General features: G+C 47.2%; 1 protein-coding gene across 4 annotated transcripts in view; it reads left to right on the top strand.

Moving 5' to 3' along the window:
• The window catches only part of ZMYM4 (zinc finger MYM-type containing 4), a 57,737-nt gene that overhangs the window by 21,305 nt on the left and 15,390 nt on the right, over positions 1-21,042 (top strand). For all 4 annotated transcript variants that reach the window (XM_083369736.1, XM_083369735.1, XM_083369734.1 and 1 more), the window contains 13 exons: positions 428-955; positions 1,698-1,765; positions 2,559-2,729; positions 3,052-3,130; positions 3,709-3,961; positions 9,729-9,903; positions 10,864-11,076; positions 12,258-12,408; positions 12,519-12,634; positions 13,370-13,639; positions 14,575-14,725; positions 14,956-15,128; positions 17,461-17,659. In XM_083369736.1, the coding sequence (XP_083225862.1) occupies positions 451-955; positions 1,698-1,765; positions 2,559-2,729; positions 3,052-3,130; positions 3,709-3,961; positions 9,729-9,903; positions 10,864-11,076; positions 12,258-12,408; positions 12,519-12,634; positions 13,370-13,639; positions 14,575-14,725; positions 14,956-15,128; positions 17,461-17,659 (2,524 nt within the window). In that variant the 5' untranslated portion in view covers positions 428-450. The remainder of the gene's footprint in view (positions 1-427; positions 956-1,697; positions 1,766-2,558; positions 2,730-3,051; positions 3,131-3,708; positions 3,962-9,728; positions 9,904-10,863; positions 11,077-12,257; positions 12,409-12,518; positions 12,635-13,369; positions 13,640-14,574; positions 14,726-14,955; positions 15,129-17,460; positions 17,660-21,042) is intronic.

Raw genomic sequence — 21,042 nt, forward strand, 5'->3', positions numbered from 1 at the left:
AAACCCTATACCATTTCAGACAAATGGTTGTCAAATCTCTTCTTAAAAACTTCCAGTGTTGGAGCATTCACAACTTCTGGAGGCAGGTTGTTCCACTGATTCTAACTGTCAGAAACATAAAAAGGTTTCACTACTACTGTAGTTACTTTTCACAGAGTGTGAGAAAAGTCTAATTGAAAATGGAGGTCTGATGATTGGAAAGAATTTAATAAAGGTTGTACACATAATTTAAAAAGTGCACGTTATGAATAACTTCCTCGCAAAAATAACATAGTCTTTCAGAGAACTCAATTGGAAATATGTTTAGGTTAGACAAATCACATTTTAAAAAAAGCTATGAATGCGTTCGGGTATATATGTTAGCCCCTGATTCTAAATGAGCTGCTGGTTTTTTTTTAAAGACATCCCGTTGTCTCCCCCTGTTTAGGTGCAAACATTATAAGTTCTGAGATGTCTGAGAAGACAGTCCACAACCTCAGTCCTGCTTTTGACAGCATCCCCTACAGAATGCAGAACCGGACAGGATCCACGAACTCTTTGCTGGATGACAGTGATTATTTCCTGAACTCAGGAGACCTTGCAGGAATTCCTGTGGTTGGGAGTGACAATGAAGAAGAGCAGACTTTTGCTCCAAAGGATGGTCTCTCTTCTGCCCTTCGCTCTGAAGATAGCCGGGGAGATGGGAGGAGGGTCCGGGATCATGTGGGGGACAATGAAAAAGACACACAGATCCAAAACATGATCCAGAAGGATCTCTCTCCCCCTTTTGACAAGGGATCCTCTGTGTTTAAGTCCCTGCGGAAAGACTTTAGCATCGCAAGAGATGATAGTAAAGACACTTTTTTGGCAAAGGAGAAAACCAGAGAAGGATCTTTCCAAGAACGTGACAAACGCTTGGAAAAAATGCCGAAAGAGCTAGATTCCAGATTGAAAAGCAGTTTGCTTGATAAATCAGGTAATATTATTTTCACTCAGTTTTACTAGGAGAGCTCAGGAACTGGTTCATACTTCACGCTCAGGATAATATGAATTGTTCTTTTTCAGCTAGCATGAGACTTCAGCCATTATGTGGTTTTGTTTTCAACAAATCCTAGTTAATTATTGCCTATCAGATTTCGAGAACCAGACCAATGAGACATCTACAGGGATCTTCCCTCTAAATCATGGTTGTCCAATGTTTTGGCTTGCTTGGGCCACATTGAGTGAAGAGGAATGGTCTGGGGCCGCATATAAAATATATAATAGTGTTAATGTATGTAACAAACTTTTTTTATTTCTTACGTTGTTATTGTGGGGCTGCAATACTAATTTTCCAGGGCTGCCAGATTGTGCAGCCAAAGTCTAACCCATATTTCCAACTTGTGGTCTGCTGTTTGGACTTCTGTTGTTTCCTTGCTGTTTTCAAGGTTGGCATGCCTCTTCTTGACCCACATGCTTTAATTTGATTTTAAAAATTTGAAGCTTCTTAGTTCCACCAGTTTAGGAAACAAGCATTGCTGAATAAGTTATCTTTGTTTCCAAAAGCATCTGAAGAAAATACATTGAAGTACGTAACACGTGCTCACTTTAGTTACTTGTGCTGAACCCTAAATAATTATTTGGAAGATATTGGTATAAATGATTTGAGTTTCCACAAGCTTCCAAGGATTTTTTTTTCCCTTTAAAATGTTTCTAATTGCACTTTTTGTGTTTCCCAGTTGCGAATCAAGTAGATGAAACGTTACGGACACATTTAACACCGCAAACACCAGAAACTAACTTTAGGGTAAGTAGCAGCTCTTGTGAAGTTTTTCCTTTTATTAAGAGTTGCTTTGCAGACTAAGATGGGTGGCAGGTAACATTTAAAAAGTAAATGAGCCTTGGTGGAGCAGTGGGCTAATGCCTCCTTAAGTAACACCAGCTGCCTGCAATTAGTGCAGGTTCGAGTCCCACCAGGCTCAAGGTTGACTCAGCCTTCCGAGGTAGGTAAAATGAGGACCCAGATTGTTGAGGGCAATTAAGCTGACTTTGTAATAATGCCGCTTGGTGTGTGTGTGTGAAAGCCCTAATAAGCAGGCATATACATAGAATGAAGGCTACTGCTAAGCTTGTAAGCTGCCCTGAGTCTTCGGAGAAGGGTGGGATATAAATGGAATTAAAATAAAATAATAAAATAAAATTATGTGCCATAAAACACCTTCTGGGGGCTAGGATTACTGTAAGAATTTTGTGGTGCTGTTGTACCTGGGGTAATTAAAGGGTAACCATGGGGTATTTGTCTTGGAACTTAGAAAAGAAAAGGGTGCAACTGAAAGGCCAGGGAAAAAGTGAATAAATTGTTCGGCTAGAAAACAGAACCAAGGCCACAAACACAGTAGCCTTGCCTGCAATACTTTTAAGGATGCTGCGTCTTTTCATGGCTTCCGTTGGTCGTTCCAGAGAACAGCTGCATGATGCTGCACATATGGCCTGCCTTCATGTACACTGTAAATGAATGCCAAAGCACTTTTCTAGAATAAAGCCTGAAGCACTGCATAGCCCCGATGCACTAAAGCAAGTTTCCCACCTCTGCGTTCTAGGAATCTAGCTACCTGTTTGCTAATAAAGACTCAGTTGGCCAAGAGCTTGGGAATTCCTATGCATCCAATATTAGAATCAAAGAAGAGCCTTTGGATAATGACTACGATAAAGCTATGGCACCTCAGCCGGGGCTGCTGAATAAAATTAAGGATGAACCAGACAGTACTGAGGTAAGAATCCGTCTCTGTTTTCGGGCACATGTCGTTTTGAGGGTGCTTTGATAAGTTTTGAGATTCATTCAAATGTTATGGTCAAAAACTATAGGCACTTGTTAAATGGTGCGTAGAGGAGCCCAAAAACAAATCAGCCACTCCTATGCAACATAGTATTTTAAATAAATTAAATGCAGGAAAAGGCATTTCCGTAGATTGGGATATTTACAGCAGGACTCATATGTCGCTGATGGGGGTTAAGTGGTGTGTTTTCTAGATATGGGCTTGGATGCTTCTGGTTACATCAGCTGGAATTTCATCTGTGACCATTTTGTTTCAGGATTATGGCCAGCAGCCAAAAACTCAGGAAGGGGAACTGAAAATCAGTGCTGTGTTTTCTGTCAGTGGCAGCCCTCTTGGTAAGGGTCAAGATTTGGGCTGGATGGGAATTAACAGGCATTTTCTGTCTATTGGTGGCTTGGAGACATAATTTCACATGTTGTACATATAGACAAGACTAGCCCTCCCCAACATGGCATCTTCTAAAGGTGTAAGGGGGCGTTGCTTACTCACTTGGTTTATATCCTGCCTGACCTGCAGGAGTTCAAGGTTGCATATGTGGATGCCCCCCTTTATCTTATCCCCACAGCTTTGTGAAATAGGTTGAGCTGAGAAAAAGTGGCCGGCCCAAAGAGTTTCCACGCCTAAGTGTTGAATTAAATCTGGGTTTCCCTGGTCCCTAAGCCAACACCACCACTCCATCGTCCTTCCAGAATTCCCAGCCAACTTAGCTGTTTTAATCAGGGAAACCTGGCCTGGAGAAATTATGTAAGAAGTGCTAAATAGGGGTGGTTGGATTTTCCCCCCATTTTCATCTGTCAGGAACGGAGGGAAAAATGCATTCGCAGATGGGGTAAAGTAAGTTGAATGTGGGATTCCACAGGCGAGAAAACAACCTCAGTAGCATTGTGTGTGTGTGTGTTTTGTTTTTGATAAGCTCCACAGCTGACCTCAGGTTTCCCACCTAACACGCCATCCTCTGGCATGAACAAGCTACTTCCTTCGGTCCCAAGTACAGCCGTTCGGGTTTCCTGTTCGGGATGCAAGAAGATTCTGCAGAAGGGGCAGACGGCCTATCAGAGAAAGGGCTCTACTCAGCTCTTCTGTTCCACACTGTGCCTCACGGGATACACTGTACCAGCTGCTCGACCACAACCTTTCACCAAGAAGACCTGTTCCAGCTGCTCAAAGTAAGTGCAGATAAATGGAACCAATCTCAGTTAATCCCCATCCAGAGACCATCTGGAATCCAAACTTTGGATTCCTTACAAGTTTTACTCTCTGCCTCTGGACTTGCAGCATAGTCGGGGTTAAAGCATCGTGGCCAGCCTTCCACAGGGCTTTAACCCAAAGGCTGTGGCAGTTTCCTTTTGTGATGCTTTGATTTTTCTTATAGGAAAGCAGAGCCTGTTAAAATCTTTTGCAATGTACCTCTGGGATATATAAGACAATGCTGGATATATGAGGCAGTGCTTTGCCAGGATTAATTCCACCAGTCTGATCCAGTCTCCCTGAGTGTCTGTTGCAGCAACCCCTTCCGTGGTTCATAGGATGGAGACCATCCTATAGGTCTTCTTACTGGTGGATCTTGCTTTATGGCATGCCCTTCCCTTGTATTTCATAAGCATATCAAAGCAGTTTTACTCCAGGATGCATTTGACCCTTGGTTTAGTTTCTTTAGTTTTACTGAAAGCTGTGGTATTTACTGCTTTCTGTTTTATGATACCATTTAACTTTGCATACTTTTGTTCTTCATTTGTTGTATCCCACTCCCATCCCAATCTCTTTTGATTGGTGGGTGAGGTTTTTAAACTTCATATAATAGTATTGGTGCCATTTGCTTTTGGTACTCTCCCCATATCGTCTTGGTTAAAAATTAATTAAGGGTGCATCTCTGCAAAAGTATTGGAAATACACTCACTGTATCTCAAACTTCACTGTTTGCTCTCGTCATTTTGCTCCAGGGAATTGGGGTCTCAGCAGGATTCCAATTCAGCTGGTGGGTGGTATTGAGCAAATGACATTCTTGGCACCACTGATACCATATTTGATAAATTAAAATGAATTATTTATTTTATTTATTTATTAATGGGACTTATATCCCGCCCTATCTCCCGAAGGACTCAGGGCGGCTAACAACAATAACATATAACAGAAATTAAGATAAAATTAAAATTAAAGTCATCTGTGCAATAAATTACCGTATATACTTGAGTATAAGCCGACTCGAGTATAAGCCGAGACCCCCAATTTCACCCCCAAAAACTGGAAAAAGTTATTGACTCGAGTATAAGCCGATCCGCCGTTCTGCAAGCCTCTGCCGCCAGCAGAGGCTCGATCCGCCATTTTGCAAGCCTGAATACACAGGAATACCCTGTGTAGCCGCGGCTCGTCGGCAGGTCTCCGTTCCTCCTGCCGACCTTTGGGGAGGTTTGGGCGCCTCCCCAAACCTCCCCAAACCTCGGCAGGTCTCCGTTCCTCCTGCCGACCTTTGGGGAGGTTTGGGCGCCTCCCCGAACCTCGGCAGGTCTCCGTTCCTCCGCGCAGACCTGCCGACGTTTGGGAAGGTTTGGGCGCCTCCCCAAACCTCCCCAGGTCCCCGTTCCTGTTTGGGGAGGTTTGGGCGCCTCCCCAAACCTCCCCAAACCTCGGCAGGTCTCCGTTCCTCCGCGCAGACCTGCCGACGTTTGGGAAGGTTTGGGCGCCTCCCCAAGTCTCCGTTCCTGTTTGGGGAGGTTTGGGCGCCTCCCCAAACCTCCCCAAACCTCGGCAGGTCTCCGTTCCTGTTTGGGGAGGTTTGGGCGCCTCCCCAAACCTCCCCAAACCTCGGCAGGTCTCCGTTCCTCCGCGCAGACCTGCCGACCTTTGGGGAGGTTTGGGCGCCTCCCCAAACGTCCCCAAACCTCTGCAGGTCTCCGTTCCTGTTTGGGGAGGTTTGGGCGCCTCCCCAAACGTCCCCAAACCTCGGCAGGTCTCCGTTCCTGTTTGGGGAGGTTTGGGCGCCTCCCCAAACCTCCCCAAACCTCGGCAGGTCTCCGTTCCTCCGCGCAGACCTGCCGACCTTTGGGGAGGTTTGGGCGCCTCCCCAAACGTCCCCAAACCTCGGCAGGTCTCCGTTCCTGTTTGGGGAGGTTTGGGCGCCTCCCCAAACCTCCCCAAACCTCGGCAGGTCTCCGTTCCTCCGCGCAGACCTGCCGACCTTTGGGGAGGTTTGGGCGCCTCCCCAAACGTCCCCAAACCTCGGCAGGTCTCCGTTCCTGTTTGGGGAGGTTTGGGCGCCTCCCCAAACGTCCCCAAACCTCGGCAGGTCTCCGTTCCTCCGCGCAGACCTGCCGACCTTTGGGGAGGTTTGGGCGCCACCCCAAACGTCCCCAAACCTCGGCAGGTCTCCGTTCCTGTTTGGGGAGGTTTGGGCGCCTCCCCAAACCTCCCCAAACCTCGGCAGGTCTCCGTTCCTCCGCGCAGACCTGCCGACCTTTGGGGAGGTTTGGGCGCCTCCCCAAACATCCCCAAACCTCGGCAGGTCTCCGTTCCTGTTTGGGGAGGTTTGGGCGCCTCCCCAAACGTCCCCAAACCTCGGCAGGTCTCCGTTCCTGTTTGGGGAGGTTTGGGCGCCTCCCCAAACGTCCCCAAAACTCGGCAGGTCTCCGTTCCTCCGCGCAGACCTGCCGACCTTTGGGGAGGTTTGGGCGCCTCCCCAAACGTCCCCAAACCTCGGCAGGTCTCCGTTCCTGTTTGGGGAGGTTTGGGCGCCTCCCCAAACCTCCCCAAACCTCGGCAGGTCTCCGTTCCTGTTTGGGGAGGTTTGGGCGCCTCCCCAAACCTCGGCAGGTCTCCGTTCCTCCGCGCAGACCTGCCGACCTTTGGGGAGGTTTGGGCGCCTCCCCAAACGTCCCCAAACCTCGGCAGGTCTCCGTTCCTGTTTGGGGAGGTTTGGGCGCCTCCCCAAACGTCCCCAAACCTCGGCAGGTCTCCGTTCCTCCGCGCAGACCTGCCGACCTTTGGGGAGGTTTGGGCGCCTCCCCAAACGTCCCCAAACCTCGGCAGGTCTCCGTTCCTGTTTGGGGAGGTTTGGGCGCCTCCCCAAACCTCCCCAAACCTCGGCAGGTCTCCGTTCCTCCGCGCAGACCTGCCGACCTTTGGGGAGGTTTGGGCGCCTCCCCAAACGTCCCCAAACCTCGGCAGGTCTCCGTTCCTGTTTGGGGAGGTTTGGGCGCCTCCCCAAACGTCCCCAAACCTCGGCAGGTCTCCGTTCCTCCGCGCAGACCTGCCGACCTTTGGGGAGGTTTGGGCGCCACCCCAAACGTCCCCAAACCTCGGCAGGTCTCCGTTCCTGTTTGGGGAGGTTTGGGCGCCTCCCCAAACCTCCCCAAACCTCGGCAGGTCTCCGTTCCTCCGCGCAGACCTGCTGACCTTTGGGGAGGTTTGGGCGCCTCCCCAAACGTCCCCAAACCTCGGCAGGTCTCCGTTCCTGTTTGGGGAGGTTTGGGCGCCTCCCCAAACGTCCCCAAACCTCGGCAGGTCTCCGTTCCTGTTTGGGGAGGTTTGGGCGCCTCCCCAAACGTCCCCAAACCTCGGCAGGTCTCCGTTCCTCCGCGCAGACCTGCCGACCTTTGGGGAGGTTTGGGCGCCTCCCCAAACGTCCCCAAACCTCGGCAGGTCTCCGTTCCTGTTTGGGGAGGTTTGGGCGCCTCCCCAAACGTCCCCAAACCTCGGCAGGTCTCCGTTCCTCCGCGCAGACCTGCCGACCTTTGGGGAGGTTTGGGCGCCTCCCCAAACGTCCCCAAACCTCGGCAGGTCTCCGTTCCTGTTTGGGGAGGTTTGGGCGCCTCCCCAAACCTCGGCAGGTCTCCGTTCCTGTTTGGGGAGGTTTGGGCGCCTCCCCAAACGTCCCCAAACCTCGGCAGGTCTCCGTTCCTCCGCGCAGACCTGCCGACCTTTGGGGAGGTTTGGGCGCCTCCCCAAACGTCCCCAAACCTCGGCAGGTCTCCGTTCCTGTTTGGGGAGGTTTGGGCGCCTCCCCAAACGTCCCCAAACCTCGGCAGATCTCCGTTCCTCCGCGCAGACCTGCCGACCTTTGGGGAGGTTTGGGCGCCTCCCCAAACGTCCCCAAACCTCGGCAGGTCTCCGTTCTTCCTGCCGACCTTTGGGGAGGTTTGGGCGCCTCCCCAAACCTCCCCAAACCTCGGCAGGTCTGCGCGGAGGAACGGAGACCTGCCGAGGTTTGGGGAGGTTTGGGGAGGCGCCCAAACCTCCCCAAACAGGAACGGAGACCTGCCGAGGTTTGGGGACGTTTGGGGAGGCGCCCAAACCTCCCCAAACAGGAACGGAGACCTGCCGAGGTTTGGGGACGTTTGGGGAGGCGCCCAAACCTCCCCAAAGGTCGGCAGGTCTGCGCGGAGGAACGGAGACCTGCCGAGGTTTGGGGACGTTTGGGGAGGCGCCCAAACCTCCCCAAACAGGAACGGAGACCTGCCGAGGTTTGAGGACGTTTGGGGAGGCGCCCAAACCTCCCCAAAGGTCGGCAGGTCTGCGCGGAGGAACGGAGACCTGCCGAGGTTTGGGGACGTTTGGGGAGGCGCCCAAACCTCCCCAAACAGGAACGGAGACCTGCCGAGGTTTGGGGACGTTTGGGGAGGCGCCCAAACCTCCCCAAAGGTCGGCAGGTCTGCGCGGAGGAACGGAGACCTGCCGAGGTTTGGGGAGGTTTGGGGAGGCGCCCAAACCTCCCCAAACAGGAACGGAGACCTGCCGAGGTTTGGGGAGGTTTGGGGAGGCACCCAAACCTCCCCAAACAGGAACGGAGACCTGCCGAGGTTTGGGGAGGTTTGGGGAGGCGCCCAAACCTCCCCAAACAGGAACGGAGACCTGGGGAGGTTTGGGGAGGCGCCCAAACCTTCCCAAACGTCGGCAGGTCTGCGCGGAGGAACGGAGACCTGCCGAGGTTTGGGGAGGCGCCCAAACCTCCCCAAAGGTCGGCAGGAGGAACGGAGACCTGCCGAGGTTTGGGGAGGTTTGGGGAGGCGCCCAAACCTCCCCAAAGGTCGGCAGGAGGAACGGAGACCTGCCGAGGTTTGGGGAGGCGCCCAAACCTCCCCAAACGTCGGCAGGTCTGCGCGGAGGAACGGAGACCTGCCGAGGTTTGGGGAGACGCCCAAACCTCCCCAAACGTCGGCAAGTCTCCGTTCCTCCGCGCCCTGCCTGCCTGCTTCTTTCCGCTGCGGAAAGAAGCAGGCAGGCAAGGCGCGGAGTTTGGGGAGGTGCGCGCGCACCTCCCCAAACCTCCCCAAACTTCGGCAGGTCTCGGACGGCGGTGGCTTGGGAGAGGTGCGGGCGATCCCGGAAGCACCAAAGCCTCGGCCGCGCACAAGTCCTCGGTAAGTTTTTTTTGTTGACTGGAGTATAAGCCGAAGTGGAATTTTTCAGCCCAAAAAGTGGGCTGAAAAATTCGGCTTATACTCAAGTATATACGGTAAAATTAAGAATTAAAAATAAATTAAAAATTGTAAACATAATTAAAATGCCTGTCAATCCAGGTCAGCCTGGTGGAACAGGAGTGTTTTGAGGCCGCGGCGAAAGGACCGGAGACCTTGGGCCATCCTAAGCTCAGGGGGGAGCTGATTCCATAGGACTGGTGCTCCCACAGAGAAGGCCCTTCCCCTGGGGTTCGCCAGCTGACATTGTCTAGCCGACGGTACCCTGAGGAGGCCTTCTCTGTGTGAGCGCACTGGGCGATGGGAATTCGTTCCCGGAATTCCCACACCAGTGATTCCACTGCCTGTCACGTTAGGATTTACAACCTCCGTGCTGTTTGAGAAACCTGCAAGTTGCAGATCCAGTTAATTGGGAGTGGGGGGAGCGCCAGAGACATTACAGATACTACCACTGCTTTTGTTCTGTGTGGTTCATTATTTTTGAGCCTGAAAAAGTTAACTCTTCTTTCTCTTAACTGTGTAGGGACATCCTGAATCCAAAAGATGTGATTACAGCTCAGTTTGACAATACAAATTCCAGCAAGGATTTCTGTAGCCAGTCCTGTCTTTCTGTGTACGAGTTGAAAAGGAAGCCTGTTGTCACCATCCATACAAATAGCATCTCCACCAAATGCAGCATGTGCCAGAAGAACGCAGTGGTAACCATCTTTGCTAATCTTTCCTTGTTCTGAACGTTTGGGGTTGTTGTTCTGAGTTGGCTACCTTTGGAGGATAGAGCCATCGTGTTCCGCGTGCATTCAGCTACAAATCTCCTCAGGTTGCTTTGATTAAACCATTAAATCTGTTGAACTTTATTGAGTGAACTTTTGAGGTACAATTGGTAAAAGCATATTGTATGTGCACCTGAACTAAAGAAATCATAACAAGGAATAATCTGCAGCTCTGCAGAAGAAACTGGCAGCTGTATCGATTTCTGTAAGATATTTCTTGCAACTGAATCTGTAGGAGATTGACCAGGCTGAGCCCAAGGGTCAGTTTGGAATTGTTATGCTCCCACAAGAGATCCAAGTTTCAGCCCCCTTCCCTTGAATTCTGTTGACTTTTATCTAGTGCCGTTATTAGATCAGATTCTTGTGTATAGTTAGCATGAAATAAATTCTCAATATTTTTGAACTCTAACCCTGCTCCTGGTTTCTTGCGCTGGACAGAATCTTACATATAAATATAGATGTTGCTTTTCTGAGTCAAGTCTAAGAGAGATTTCCTTCCTTCCTTCCTTCCTTCCTTCCTTCCTTCCTTCCTTCTTTCCTTCCTTCCATCCATCCATCATACCATATCTTTTGTTTTTGGACCTTTTAAGAGCCTGGTGGCTCAGTGGTTAGAATGCTGTATTGCAAACTTATTCTGCCCATAGCCTGGAGTTTGATCCTGACAGGGCTTGAGGTTGACTCAGCCTTCCAGTTTTTAAAATGAGGACCCACCCAGTTTGTTGGAGTGCTGTAAAGCATTATGGAGCAGTGTATAAATTTAAGTGCTATCTTTTTGAAGTTTGTACTCATCAATATGCAAACCACCTTGAGAGAAAGAGAGAGAGAGAGAGAGAGAGAGAGAGAGAGAGAGAGAGTTCTTTTGGCGGTAACTGCTTTTCCTACCTGCAGATTCGCCATGAAGTGAATTACCAGAACGTTGTACACAAGCTCTGCAGCGATGCCTGCTTCTCCAAGTTTCGTTCCGCAAACAACCTGACCATGAACTGCTGTGAAAACTGTGGGGGCTACTGCTACAGTGCTTCGGGACAGTGTCACATGCTTCAGGTTGAGGGGCAGTCGAAAAAGTTCTGCAGCTCAACATGCGTCACTGCCTACAAGCAGGTCTGTGTTTTCTCCAGCTTTCTGGTTTCTGAAGAACACGTTTCTTTGCGATAGGACTTTACGCATCAGATTTCCTAAGGATTGGAGAAGGCAGCTTCAAGGCCATCTCTTCCCCCTGGGCAGCATGTGGGAGGAGACACTGTCCGTAAGGGTTGTATATTGCAGATGGTCCTTGACTTACTACCGCAGTCAGGGCCAGAATTTCTGTTGCTAAGCAAGGCAGTTGTTAAGTGAGCCATGCCTGATTTTATGACAGTTTTTTTTTGCCATGGTTGTTAAGCAAATCACTGCAGTTGTTAAAGGAATCGTGCAGTCGTTAAAACAAATCTGGCTTCCCCCATTGACTTGGTTTATGGGAAGGTTACAAATGGAGATCACATGACTCACATGGTCACATGCCTGCCACCATTGTAAATACCTGTCGGTTGCTAAGTGCCCAAATTTTCCAGGACCCTCATTGGTATAGAGATGCGTGTGTGTGTGTGTGTGTGTGTGCGTGCACACACACACACACACGAAAGCTCTGCTCCAGGCAGTTGCCCACTTTATAATTTACAGGGGGGAAAACATACTTATGGAGAAAGTATTGAGTCACGAGGAAATTGTGTACAGATAGTCCTCAACTGGCAACCACAATTGAGCCCAAAATTTCTGTTGTTAAACAAGATGGTTATTAAGTCAGTTTTGCCCCATTTTACACTCTTTCTTGCCAGAATTGTTAAGGGAATCGCTGTAGTTGTTAGGTTAGTAACACAACTGTTAAATGAATTTGGCTTTCCCATTAACTTTGCTTGTCAAAGGGGGATCACATGACCCCAGGACACTGCAACCCGCATAAATACATGCCAGTTGCCAAGCATCTGAATTTTTATCATGTGACCACAGGGATGCTGCAACTGTCGTAAATATGAAAAATGGTCATAAGTCACTTTTTCAGTATCATAATTTCAAAAATGAATGGTTGTGAGTCGAGGACTTCCTATACTTTCCCTCTGTCTATCATTTTTCAATTATGACTGAGCTCTCTATCAAGATACACAATCCCTGCCTTTCGTGTGACAACTGGGGTAACTTTCTGTGGTCTGCCAAATTGAGAGAGCGCATGTTTCAGGTTAAACAAAACTTTTCTCCTAGTATTGCTGCTTTATGTATGTTCCTTTTTTTCCTCCCCCCTCCCCCAGAAATCTGCAAAAATTACCCCCTGTGCCATGTGTAAATCTCTGAGATCTTCAGCTGAGATGATTGAAAACACAAATAATGTGGGGAAAACGGAGCTCTTTTGTTCCGTGAATTGCTTGTCGGCACACAGAGTCAAAGTGGTCACATCGTCAGGTATTCACATACTTTCTCCTTAATTTCATACATGTTCAGAAAGCAACAGGAGAAGCATGTATTCACTCTCTTTTCTTTGCATGTGTTGCTTAATTTATTTTTTCTGTCAGGTGTCCAGGTCCAGTGTAATAGCTGTAAAACCTCAGCCATCCCTCAGTATCATCTTGCAATGTCAGATGGAAGCATACGTAATTTTTGCAGCTATAGCTGTGTGGTGGCTTTTCAGGTACATCTTAAATCTCAAGTCTGTCTCCTTACTTTGATTGTACCATTCTGAATACATAGGAGTCAGGGCAGGTGGAATGTGGGGATTTGTCCAGACAGAACCAAGCCACATATTCTATATACAGTATATTCCCTTTGAGGTGAAGAAAGCACATGTGGCTTTTAATTCTCAAGGAAGCTGCTAGAGCTGCCCCTGTTAAAATTTCTAGACAGTTTTGTTAAATTAAATCTGTGTATCAGAAGCCTTTCCGTTAGAGTGCTTGACAGCCTTTGGGATGTTTGGAAGAGGCCAAGTTGTCCAGGTAAACAGAAGACTGGCAAAATGTAGTAATCTCTCTTTAAGCTGTTGTGGCATAGAATTTCTGTCCCTTCCATGCCACAAACAGGTGGGCTTGAATTGGGCCTTTCTGCAAGATACCAAATCCAGCCATCTCTTTGTAAACCAGCAGTAAAAATGCCATATAATATGGAAGATTGCTCCATTAGATGATTAGAGGTCTTTCAGAAGGTTACCTTATGGGGGTTGCAAAACAGCCACTAGATGGCAGGCAGCAAAGAGGTAGAATTTTCTGAAATTCTTCACTGCCATCTAGTGGCCCTGTAGATGTTTGCAGCTAGATACAGTAACCCCAGTTTTGATGGCTTTTGTGGTTAGATTGTTTAAGTCTCAACTGGATAATACTGGAGGTGAATTGGGCAGGGAGAGGGCTTCATTGTGCAAATCTGTCCCTTCCAGAATTTGTTCAACAAGCCCACGGGAATGAACTCCTCCGTGGTGCCCCTGTCACAGGGCCAAGTGATTGTCAGCATTCCCTCAGGAGCGACGGTCTCTGCAGCGGGCAATACTACCTCAACGGTCTCTCCCAGCTCGGTCAGCAGCTCAGCCGCAGCTGGACTCCAGAGGCTGGCTGCCCAGTCCCAGCAAGTCTCCCGCACCGTCGCCAAGCTCAGGTGTCAACACTGTAATCGTCTCTTTGCAACGAAGCCCGAAGTGCTCGACTACAGGGTAATTGGCACCTGCCATTGTTGTTGTTCACAGATGCCTTGACGTCGGACACATGAGGGCTGTAATTGTGGACAAGAGGCCTAGTGACAGGCAAGGTCGTGTGTATTCCATGCTTAGTTCCCCCCCCCTCTTTAAACTGTGGCATTGCTTGCGCCAGCAGAAAGTGACACTTGAGACCTGTGTGAATAACGCAGATTGTTCCTATTTGCATAATGTCTTCTTTTGCTAAGGCCATGTATGCTAAATAACTACATGAAAACATTATTCTGCAAACCTCTCACCTGTAAGGTAATTCCTGGGGAGGGGGGAGTATAGGACAATTCGCCGTCACCATCTCATTGTGGCCATCCTGGCACAACCAATTCATCACGGGACAATTCCACATGGAATTACCCTAATGCAATAAACGTTACCCTCCACCGTTTCTTCAACATTACTTCCATTTTTGTCAGTGGAAATAATGTCGAAGAAACAGTGGGGGACAACATCGCATTGAGTTATCCTGTGTGGAGTTGTCTCGCAGTGAGATGGCTGTGGCGAGCTGTCCCATTCCATTTCCTGGGATTTTTTTTTTATTTTATTTTTTGCAGCTTATAAAATTGGCAAGGATGCACACACTTTTTCCAGCTGCTGGGAATCTTCTTTTTACCTCCATTCTGTCTTCTGAGATTCAGCAGGCATTGCTCGCATGTTTTTGAACTAATCCCATACAGCTTTAAGACCTAGGCCATGGATTTTTAATGATAGCTGTGGATTTTCATTTCTCAGCAGATTACAAACCAGCACCTCTTGGCAGGTTCTCCGTGTGGGGTTGTTGTTGTTGTTGTTTTTTGTCTTTTTATTAGAAATTGGTGAACTTGCATTTCTTTTAGATAAGTACACAGTGGCATGTTCTTTTCTGAATTGGACTCTTTTTTTTGCTTGATTGATTGCAGGGCAAAATGTTCCAGTTCTGCGGAAAGACCTGTTGTGATGAATACAAAAAGATAAACTGTGTCATGTCAATGTGTGAATACTGCAAAATTGACAAGATCGTTAAAGAAACAGTGCGATTTTCAGGCATTGATAAATCATTCTGTAGTGAAGGTAAGAAAGCATAGGCTGAACTGACATTCAGTCCCAAGATATGCAGTGGTGGAAATGGTAATTTTAATCATCATTGTTTCCCCGTATATCCTGTGTAAAATAAAAAGCTTTATCTTTGAATTGCAGAAGAATTTGCATCTGAAATTGTTATGGTTGGAGAGTTATACATTGGGGGGATGGTTGGAGAATTCTAAGTCATTGTCATTTGTTGTTTTCTGTTCTTTTTTTAGGCTGCAAGTTGCTTTACAAGCATGACTTAGCCAAACGTTGGGGGAATCACTGTAAAATGTGCAGCTACTGTTTGCAAACCTCTCCAAAACTGGTGCAGAATCACTTTGGAGGCAAAGTGGAGGAATTCTGTTCAGAAGATTGCATGTCAAAGTTCACGGTTTTATTTTATCAAGTAAGTTATCCTGGCACTCTTCAAATCTGTCCTCTATCGATGATTCTTCTTGGAAAAACAATACTTCAGCACAGCAGGGTATCTTATCAACAGTGAATTATTTGGGTTAGAAAGTGCCAAATCTGACTTCAAAGATACTCAAGCGTTGTCAGTGAGCCTTAGAATATATCTTTTTGAGGTCAGCCGTACCTCTGTATATTCAATCTATAATTATATAAGCATTACTTAATTATCTCTTATGATATACAGATAGTCCTTGTTTAACAACTACCGTTGGGATTTGCAACTCTGTTGCTAAGTGTTCTGGCCATTAAGCAAAACATCCTATGACCATGACAGACTTATAAGCTCATTTCCACTATGGTCTTTAAGCAATTTGCCCATAGACATTAAGCAAGACATCACATGATCACAACTTGTGATTTTACCCCCGGCTTTTCAATTGATTATGTATGTCAGAATCTGGTTTTGAAACACACATGGTGATCACATGACCATGGGGTGCCGCAATGGTTCTAACTGGGAGGACCAGTTGTAAAGTTACTATTTATTGCGGTCATAACTTTGGTTGCTAAACAGGGCATTCAGTAAGCAAGGACTACTTGTATGTAACGATATCTTTATCTTTATTAGACTTATATACCGCCCTTCTCCCGTAGGACTCAGGGCGGTTCACAAGGTTTTTTAAAATAACAATACAACAATTACAAAAATTAAGAACAGTTAAAATAATTACATTTAGACCTTGAATAAATATAAAACCCCAATTAAAATCCAATTTAAAACCCCAATTAATACTCTCAGTCCAGGCCAGAAAGCTCAAAGAGCCAAGTCTTCAGGTCCCGGCGGAATGAGCGAAGGTCAGGGGCAGTCCTAAGCTCTACAGGCAGCTGGTTCCAAAGGGCAGGCGCACCCACAGAGAAGGCCCTCCCCCTGGGTGTTATCCGCCGGCAATCTTTTGCCGGCAGTACCCTGAGAAGACCCTGTGGGAGCGCACAGGACGAAGCGAGCTTGATGCTGGCAGCAGGTGTTCCCTCAGATATCCCGGACCCAAGCAATTTAGGGCTTTATAGGTCATCACCAGCATATATATAGACATAACAATTTAATTTTACGTTTAACTAATTTAATACATTAAATTGTGTACTGTTCCAATTAGATAGCTCTATATCAAACACAAAGTAAAAGATTGCAAAGCGTAATAGGGAAGTATACCATTGTATACCATTTCAGTAGCTAGCAGCTGTCTGATCTTATTTGCGCTGGGAAGCTAAGGAAGGGTTTGCCTGTTTAGTACTTGAATAGGAGACTGTCCAGAATAGGGACAGGGAATTAGCAAGCAAACAAACCCAGGAAGAAGTGAGCAATAAACAAGATTGTGACTGAGGTTATATGGGCAGATCCTTGTTGCCAGGAGTTATTCAACTCAAGAGGTCCTTCTACTTTCACATATACAACACACAGGGTCTTGATTAATTTAGCCATGCCTCAGTCACATCAGAGGCCTGATAGCAGCTTACTAGCAGCAGGTGATGGAGAGATCTGTGCTTCCCAGTGGGTCATCAGATGAAATGGGGAAAAGATGATTCAGTTACATGTAATTAGGCCTAGTGGTACCTTCATTGTCCCCTCAATTTAGGATTCTCGAGTTTCTTATTTTCCAAATGTGAGAGAGGGAGAGAGATCTGATTTTGAATGAATGAATATATACAGCTTCATTCAGGAGCAGCTTCATTCTGCAGCTGGGAATGGAGCTCCACCCGCATTTTGCAGTCAGGCCTTTCCGGAAGGCCTCTGCAGCCAAGTACTGAGCTATGGATTCAATCCAAAGTTCGGTCCTCAGCTGCAGAGGTCTTGTTGGCTGCAGAGGCTTTCCAGAAAGGCCTGTGACTGAGAAATGCAGGCCTGGCTGCAGAAGACCTCCGCAGAAGTAGTGGGCCAGCGAGGAGAGGCCTGGCTACAAAGTAAGCGGGTGTGTGGGGCAGATCCATCCCCAACCCCTGTGCTAACTTGATTTTTAGGTGTGTGCCTCTCCAAAACTAGGGCTTATTTGGGGGAGTAGGGCTTATATTAGACCCACCCCCCCAAAAAATCAGGCTAGGCTTATTTTTGGGGTAGGCCTTACTTTCAGGGAAACACGTAAATATACATACATACCTATGTACCTTCATATATATAGGTGTGTGTGTTTATCCATATATTCATTTTTGTCTGTTTTTTGACTGGGTCACTGCAGATAATTTGCATGAACATAATTGTTTAAAACCGAAAACCATGCAATAGGATCAAGTTTTTAAAAGCTGCCTTGTACCTCTCCCTTCTTTCTCTGCAGATGTCCAAATGTGATGGGTGCAAAAGGCAGGGTAAACTCAGCGAGACCCTAAAGTGGAGGGGTGAAATCAAACATTTTTGCAACTTGCTTTGCATTTTGATGTTTTGCAACCAGCAGTGTGCATCAGATCCACCCCCGCCCCCTCCGCCTCCGCCCCCTCCGCCGCCTCCACCTCCACCACCGCCTCCAAATAATGCAGGTAAAGAGAGGTGTGGGCTGGCATGAGAACAGAGACTGGACAGCCGTTCGTCTGAAAGGGTATAGGGTGCAGGTTGGCAACCCACGGCTCTGGAGCTACATGTGGCTGTTTCAGCCTTCTACGGCTCCCAGGTGTCCTCCGCCATTTGCAGAGAGAGAGGCACTTGCGCTTCTCTCTCTCTCTCTCTCTCTCTCTCTCTCTCTCTCCACACACACACACACACTCTCTGGGGGAAGAGAGAGAACTGGCAAACCAAGGGCAGGAGACAGCCAGCCCAATAAGAACGTGTGTCAGCTTGTCAGAGAACAGCGTGAAGCCAGCTTGCCAGGTGAGCAGAAGATCAGAGAGAGGGGAGATGGAGAGAGAGAAAACACTCATGCACAGCAACCTCTATTTCTTTTTAATTAAACTCTTCAATCAAGCTTCCCCCTCGCGCGCGCAAGAGTTTTGTGGCTCCCAGTGTTTTCTTTTCTCTGGGAAACAGGTCCAAGTGGCTCTTCTGAGTGTTTAAGGTTGCCGACCCCCAGTATAGGGTTTCCTGCTTGAGCAGGGGTTGGACTAGAAGACCTCCAAGGTCCCTTCCAACTCTGTTATTCTGTTATAGTGAATCTGATCCACCTGGAGGTAGGGTGTTAGGTACCTGTGAGCCTACCCTGTGATTACTGAAGCTTCCAGTGAAGTACATCATTGGAAAATGGAGCAGATTTGGTATGTTTTCTTGATAGTAGCCATAATGAGGTACAGATGCTCCAAAGAAAATAAGGTTTGATAGTATGCTTCAAAGAGTTCCGAACATCCCAGAGTTCTGAAGAAGCTGGCAGATGTTATCTCAGAACCATTGCACCATATCTTTCAAAAATCCTGGAGCACTGGTGAAGTACCTGAAGATTGGAAAAGGGTTGATGTGGTTCCCATCTTCAAGAAAAGGAAAAGAAAAAAAAAACAGACCCAGGAAACTACAGACCAATCAGTCTAACATCAATACCTGGGAAGATCTTGGGAAAGATTAAAAAAAGCAGATCTGTGAACAACTAGAAGCAAACAAAGTTATAACTAGCAGCCAAGACGGGTTTTTAAAAACAGATCCTGCCAAACCAAACTTACTTCATTCTTTGATAAAGTGACCAAATTGGTAGACCAGTGAAACGCTGTGGACATAATATACTTAGATTTCAGTAAGGCATTTGACAAAGTAGACCACAACCTGCTGTTTAGTAAGCTAGAAAAAGGTGGCATAGACAACATCACACGAGATGGATCTGTAGCTGGCTGACAAACCATACTCAGCAAGTAGTGCTCAATGGTACTACATCCACAAGGAGGGGAAGTAAGCAGTGGGGTAGCACAAGGCTCCGTCTTAGGCCCAGTACTTTGCAATATCTTTATAAATTACTTAGATAAGGGGATAGATGGGGAACTCATCAGATTTGCAGATGACACTAAACTGGCAGGAATAGCCAACACCCAAGTAGACAAGCTCAGGATCCAAAAAGATCGTGACAAACTTGAACAATGTCCCCTATCCAACAAAATGAATTTTAATGTGGAGAAAATGAAAATGAAATGAAATGAAAAGCAAAGTTTTACATTTAGGAAGGAAAAATCAAAGGTTTAAGTAAAGATTAGGCGAGACCTGACCCAAAAACAGTTACTGTGAGAGGGACCTTAGAGTCCTAGTGGATGATCACTTGACTATGAGCCAGCAGTGTGCAGCAGCAGCAAAAAAGCTAATACAATCCTGGGTTGTATAAACAGGCATAGAATCAAGATCACATGAAGTATTAGTACCGCTTTATAAAACCCTAGTAAGCACACGCCTGGAATACTGTAACCAGTTTTGGTCACCATACCGCAAAAAAGATGGAAAAAGTTCAGAGAAGAGCAACTAAAATGATCAAAGGCCTGGAGACTAAAACATATGAAGAATGGCTGCAGGATTTGGGTTTGGCTAGTTAAAGAAGAAGAAACGGGTGACATGATAGCAGTGTTCCACTATTTGAGGGGCTGCCACAAAGAAGAGGGGGTCACGTTTTTCTCCAAAGCACCAGAGGGCAGGACAAGAAACAATGGTTGGAAACTGACCAAAGAGAGAAGCAATCGAATTAAGTAGAAACTTCCTAACAGTGAGGACAACCAGTGGAACAACTTGCCACCAGAAATCATGGGTGTTCCATCACTGGAGGTTTTTAAGAAGAGACTAGACAGTCACTTGTCTGAGATGGTATAGGTTCTACTTGAGCAAGGGGCTGGACTAGAAGACCTCCAAAGTCCCATTCTATTCTATTCTATTCTATTCTATTCTATTCTATTCTATTCTATTCTATTCTATTCTATTCTATTCTATTCTATTCTATTCTATTCTATTGGAATGGGTGGGGGGGAGAAAGTTCTTTGTCTGTTCCTCCTACTCAATCATACTCTAAGCCAGGGCTTTTCAACCACTGGTACGGGTACCACCTGTGGTACATTGGCACCTGGCAGGTGGTATGTGACCATCCTAGAAAAGTAGTAGCAGGGGAGGGGAATGGCAGCACCGCACAAGCCTGAGCGAGAGATGGCTGGAGCTGCAGGGCTGTCAGGGCTCAGCGGAAGCACCAGGATCAGTGCCAGGCTCCAGCTGGAGCTTGGCACTGATCCTGGCGCTTCTTAGCCCAGAAGGCAGGTGTCTTGCTTGACTGTGGCTTGTGGGGCACTTTTTTCAGTGCCATTGTAACTTCGAACAGTCACTAAGCAAACTCTTGTAGGTCAAGGACTACTTGTACTTCATCACTTTTTTCCTTTTTTTTCCGTCATCAGGTTTTTGACACCTTGCTAGGTGACTGGTGGTACTCGGATGTTGCCATATCCTAAAAGTGGTACAATGGGTGAAAAGGTTGAAAAGCCCTGCTCTAGGCCGTGCTCAGGGGAATTGTGGAAGTCCACATGTCTTAAAATTGTCGTGATTGAGAAACACTGCTGTACAGAATAGACAGCATATTTCCTATAGCATCCGTTGCCCTTATACCGTGTCACATTTTGCATTTGACTTTGATACACTGACCAACAAACCTCTTTGCTGTTACCGTGTACTCTAGGTATGGTGTTGACTCCAAAATGTTAATAAAACAGTAAAATTAAGATGGACCTTGATGATGGGTGGTGCTCAAGCTGAGCTGAGATTCAGCTGAGAAGATGTAGCCACATCTGCCCGTTGCAGTAGCACCCCATCTCTCAGCTGTGTGCACAGCGGATTGTATCTCGGGTGCAATATACACAAAGATAGACATCAGTAATTTGAAAGAACACCACAGATCTGTCTTAGGGATAGAGGTCCTCCATGCCTTTGCACACAGCTGGATAGGATGCCTTAAACACATCTGTATGTTGGATGTAGAAAGACTTTT

The sequence above is a fragment of the Vipera ursinii genome, assembly GCF_947247035.1.
Source record: "Vipera ursinii genome assembly, chromosome: 9".
In the NCBI taxonomy this organism is placed as follows: domain Eukaryota; kingdom Metazoa; phylum Chordata; class Lepidosauria; order Squamata; family Viperidae; genus Vipera; species Vipera ursinii.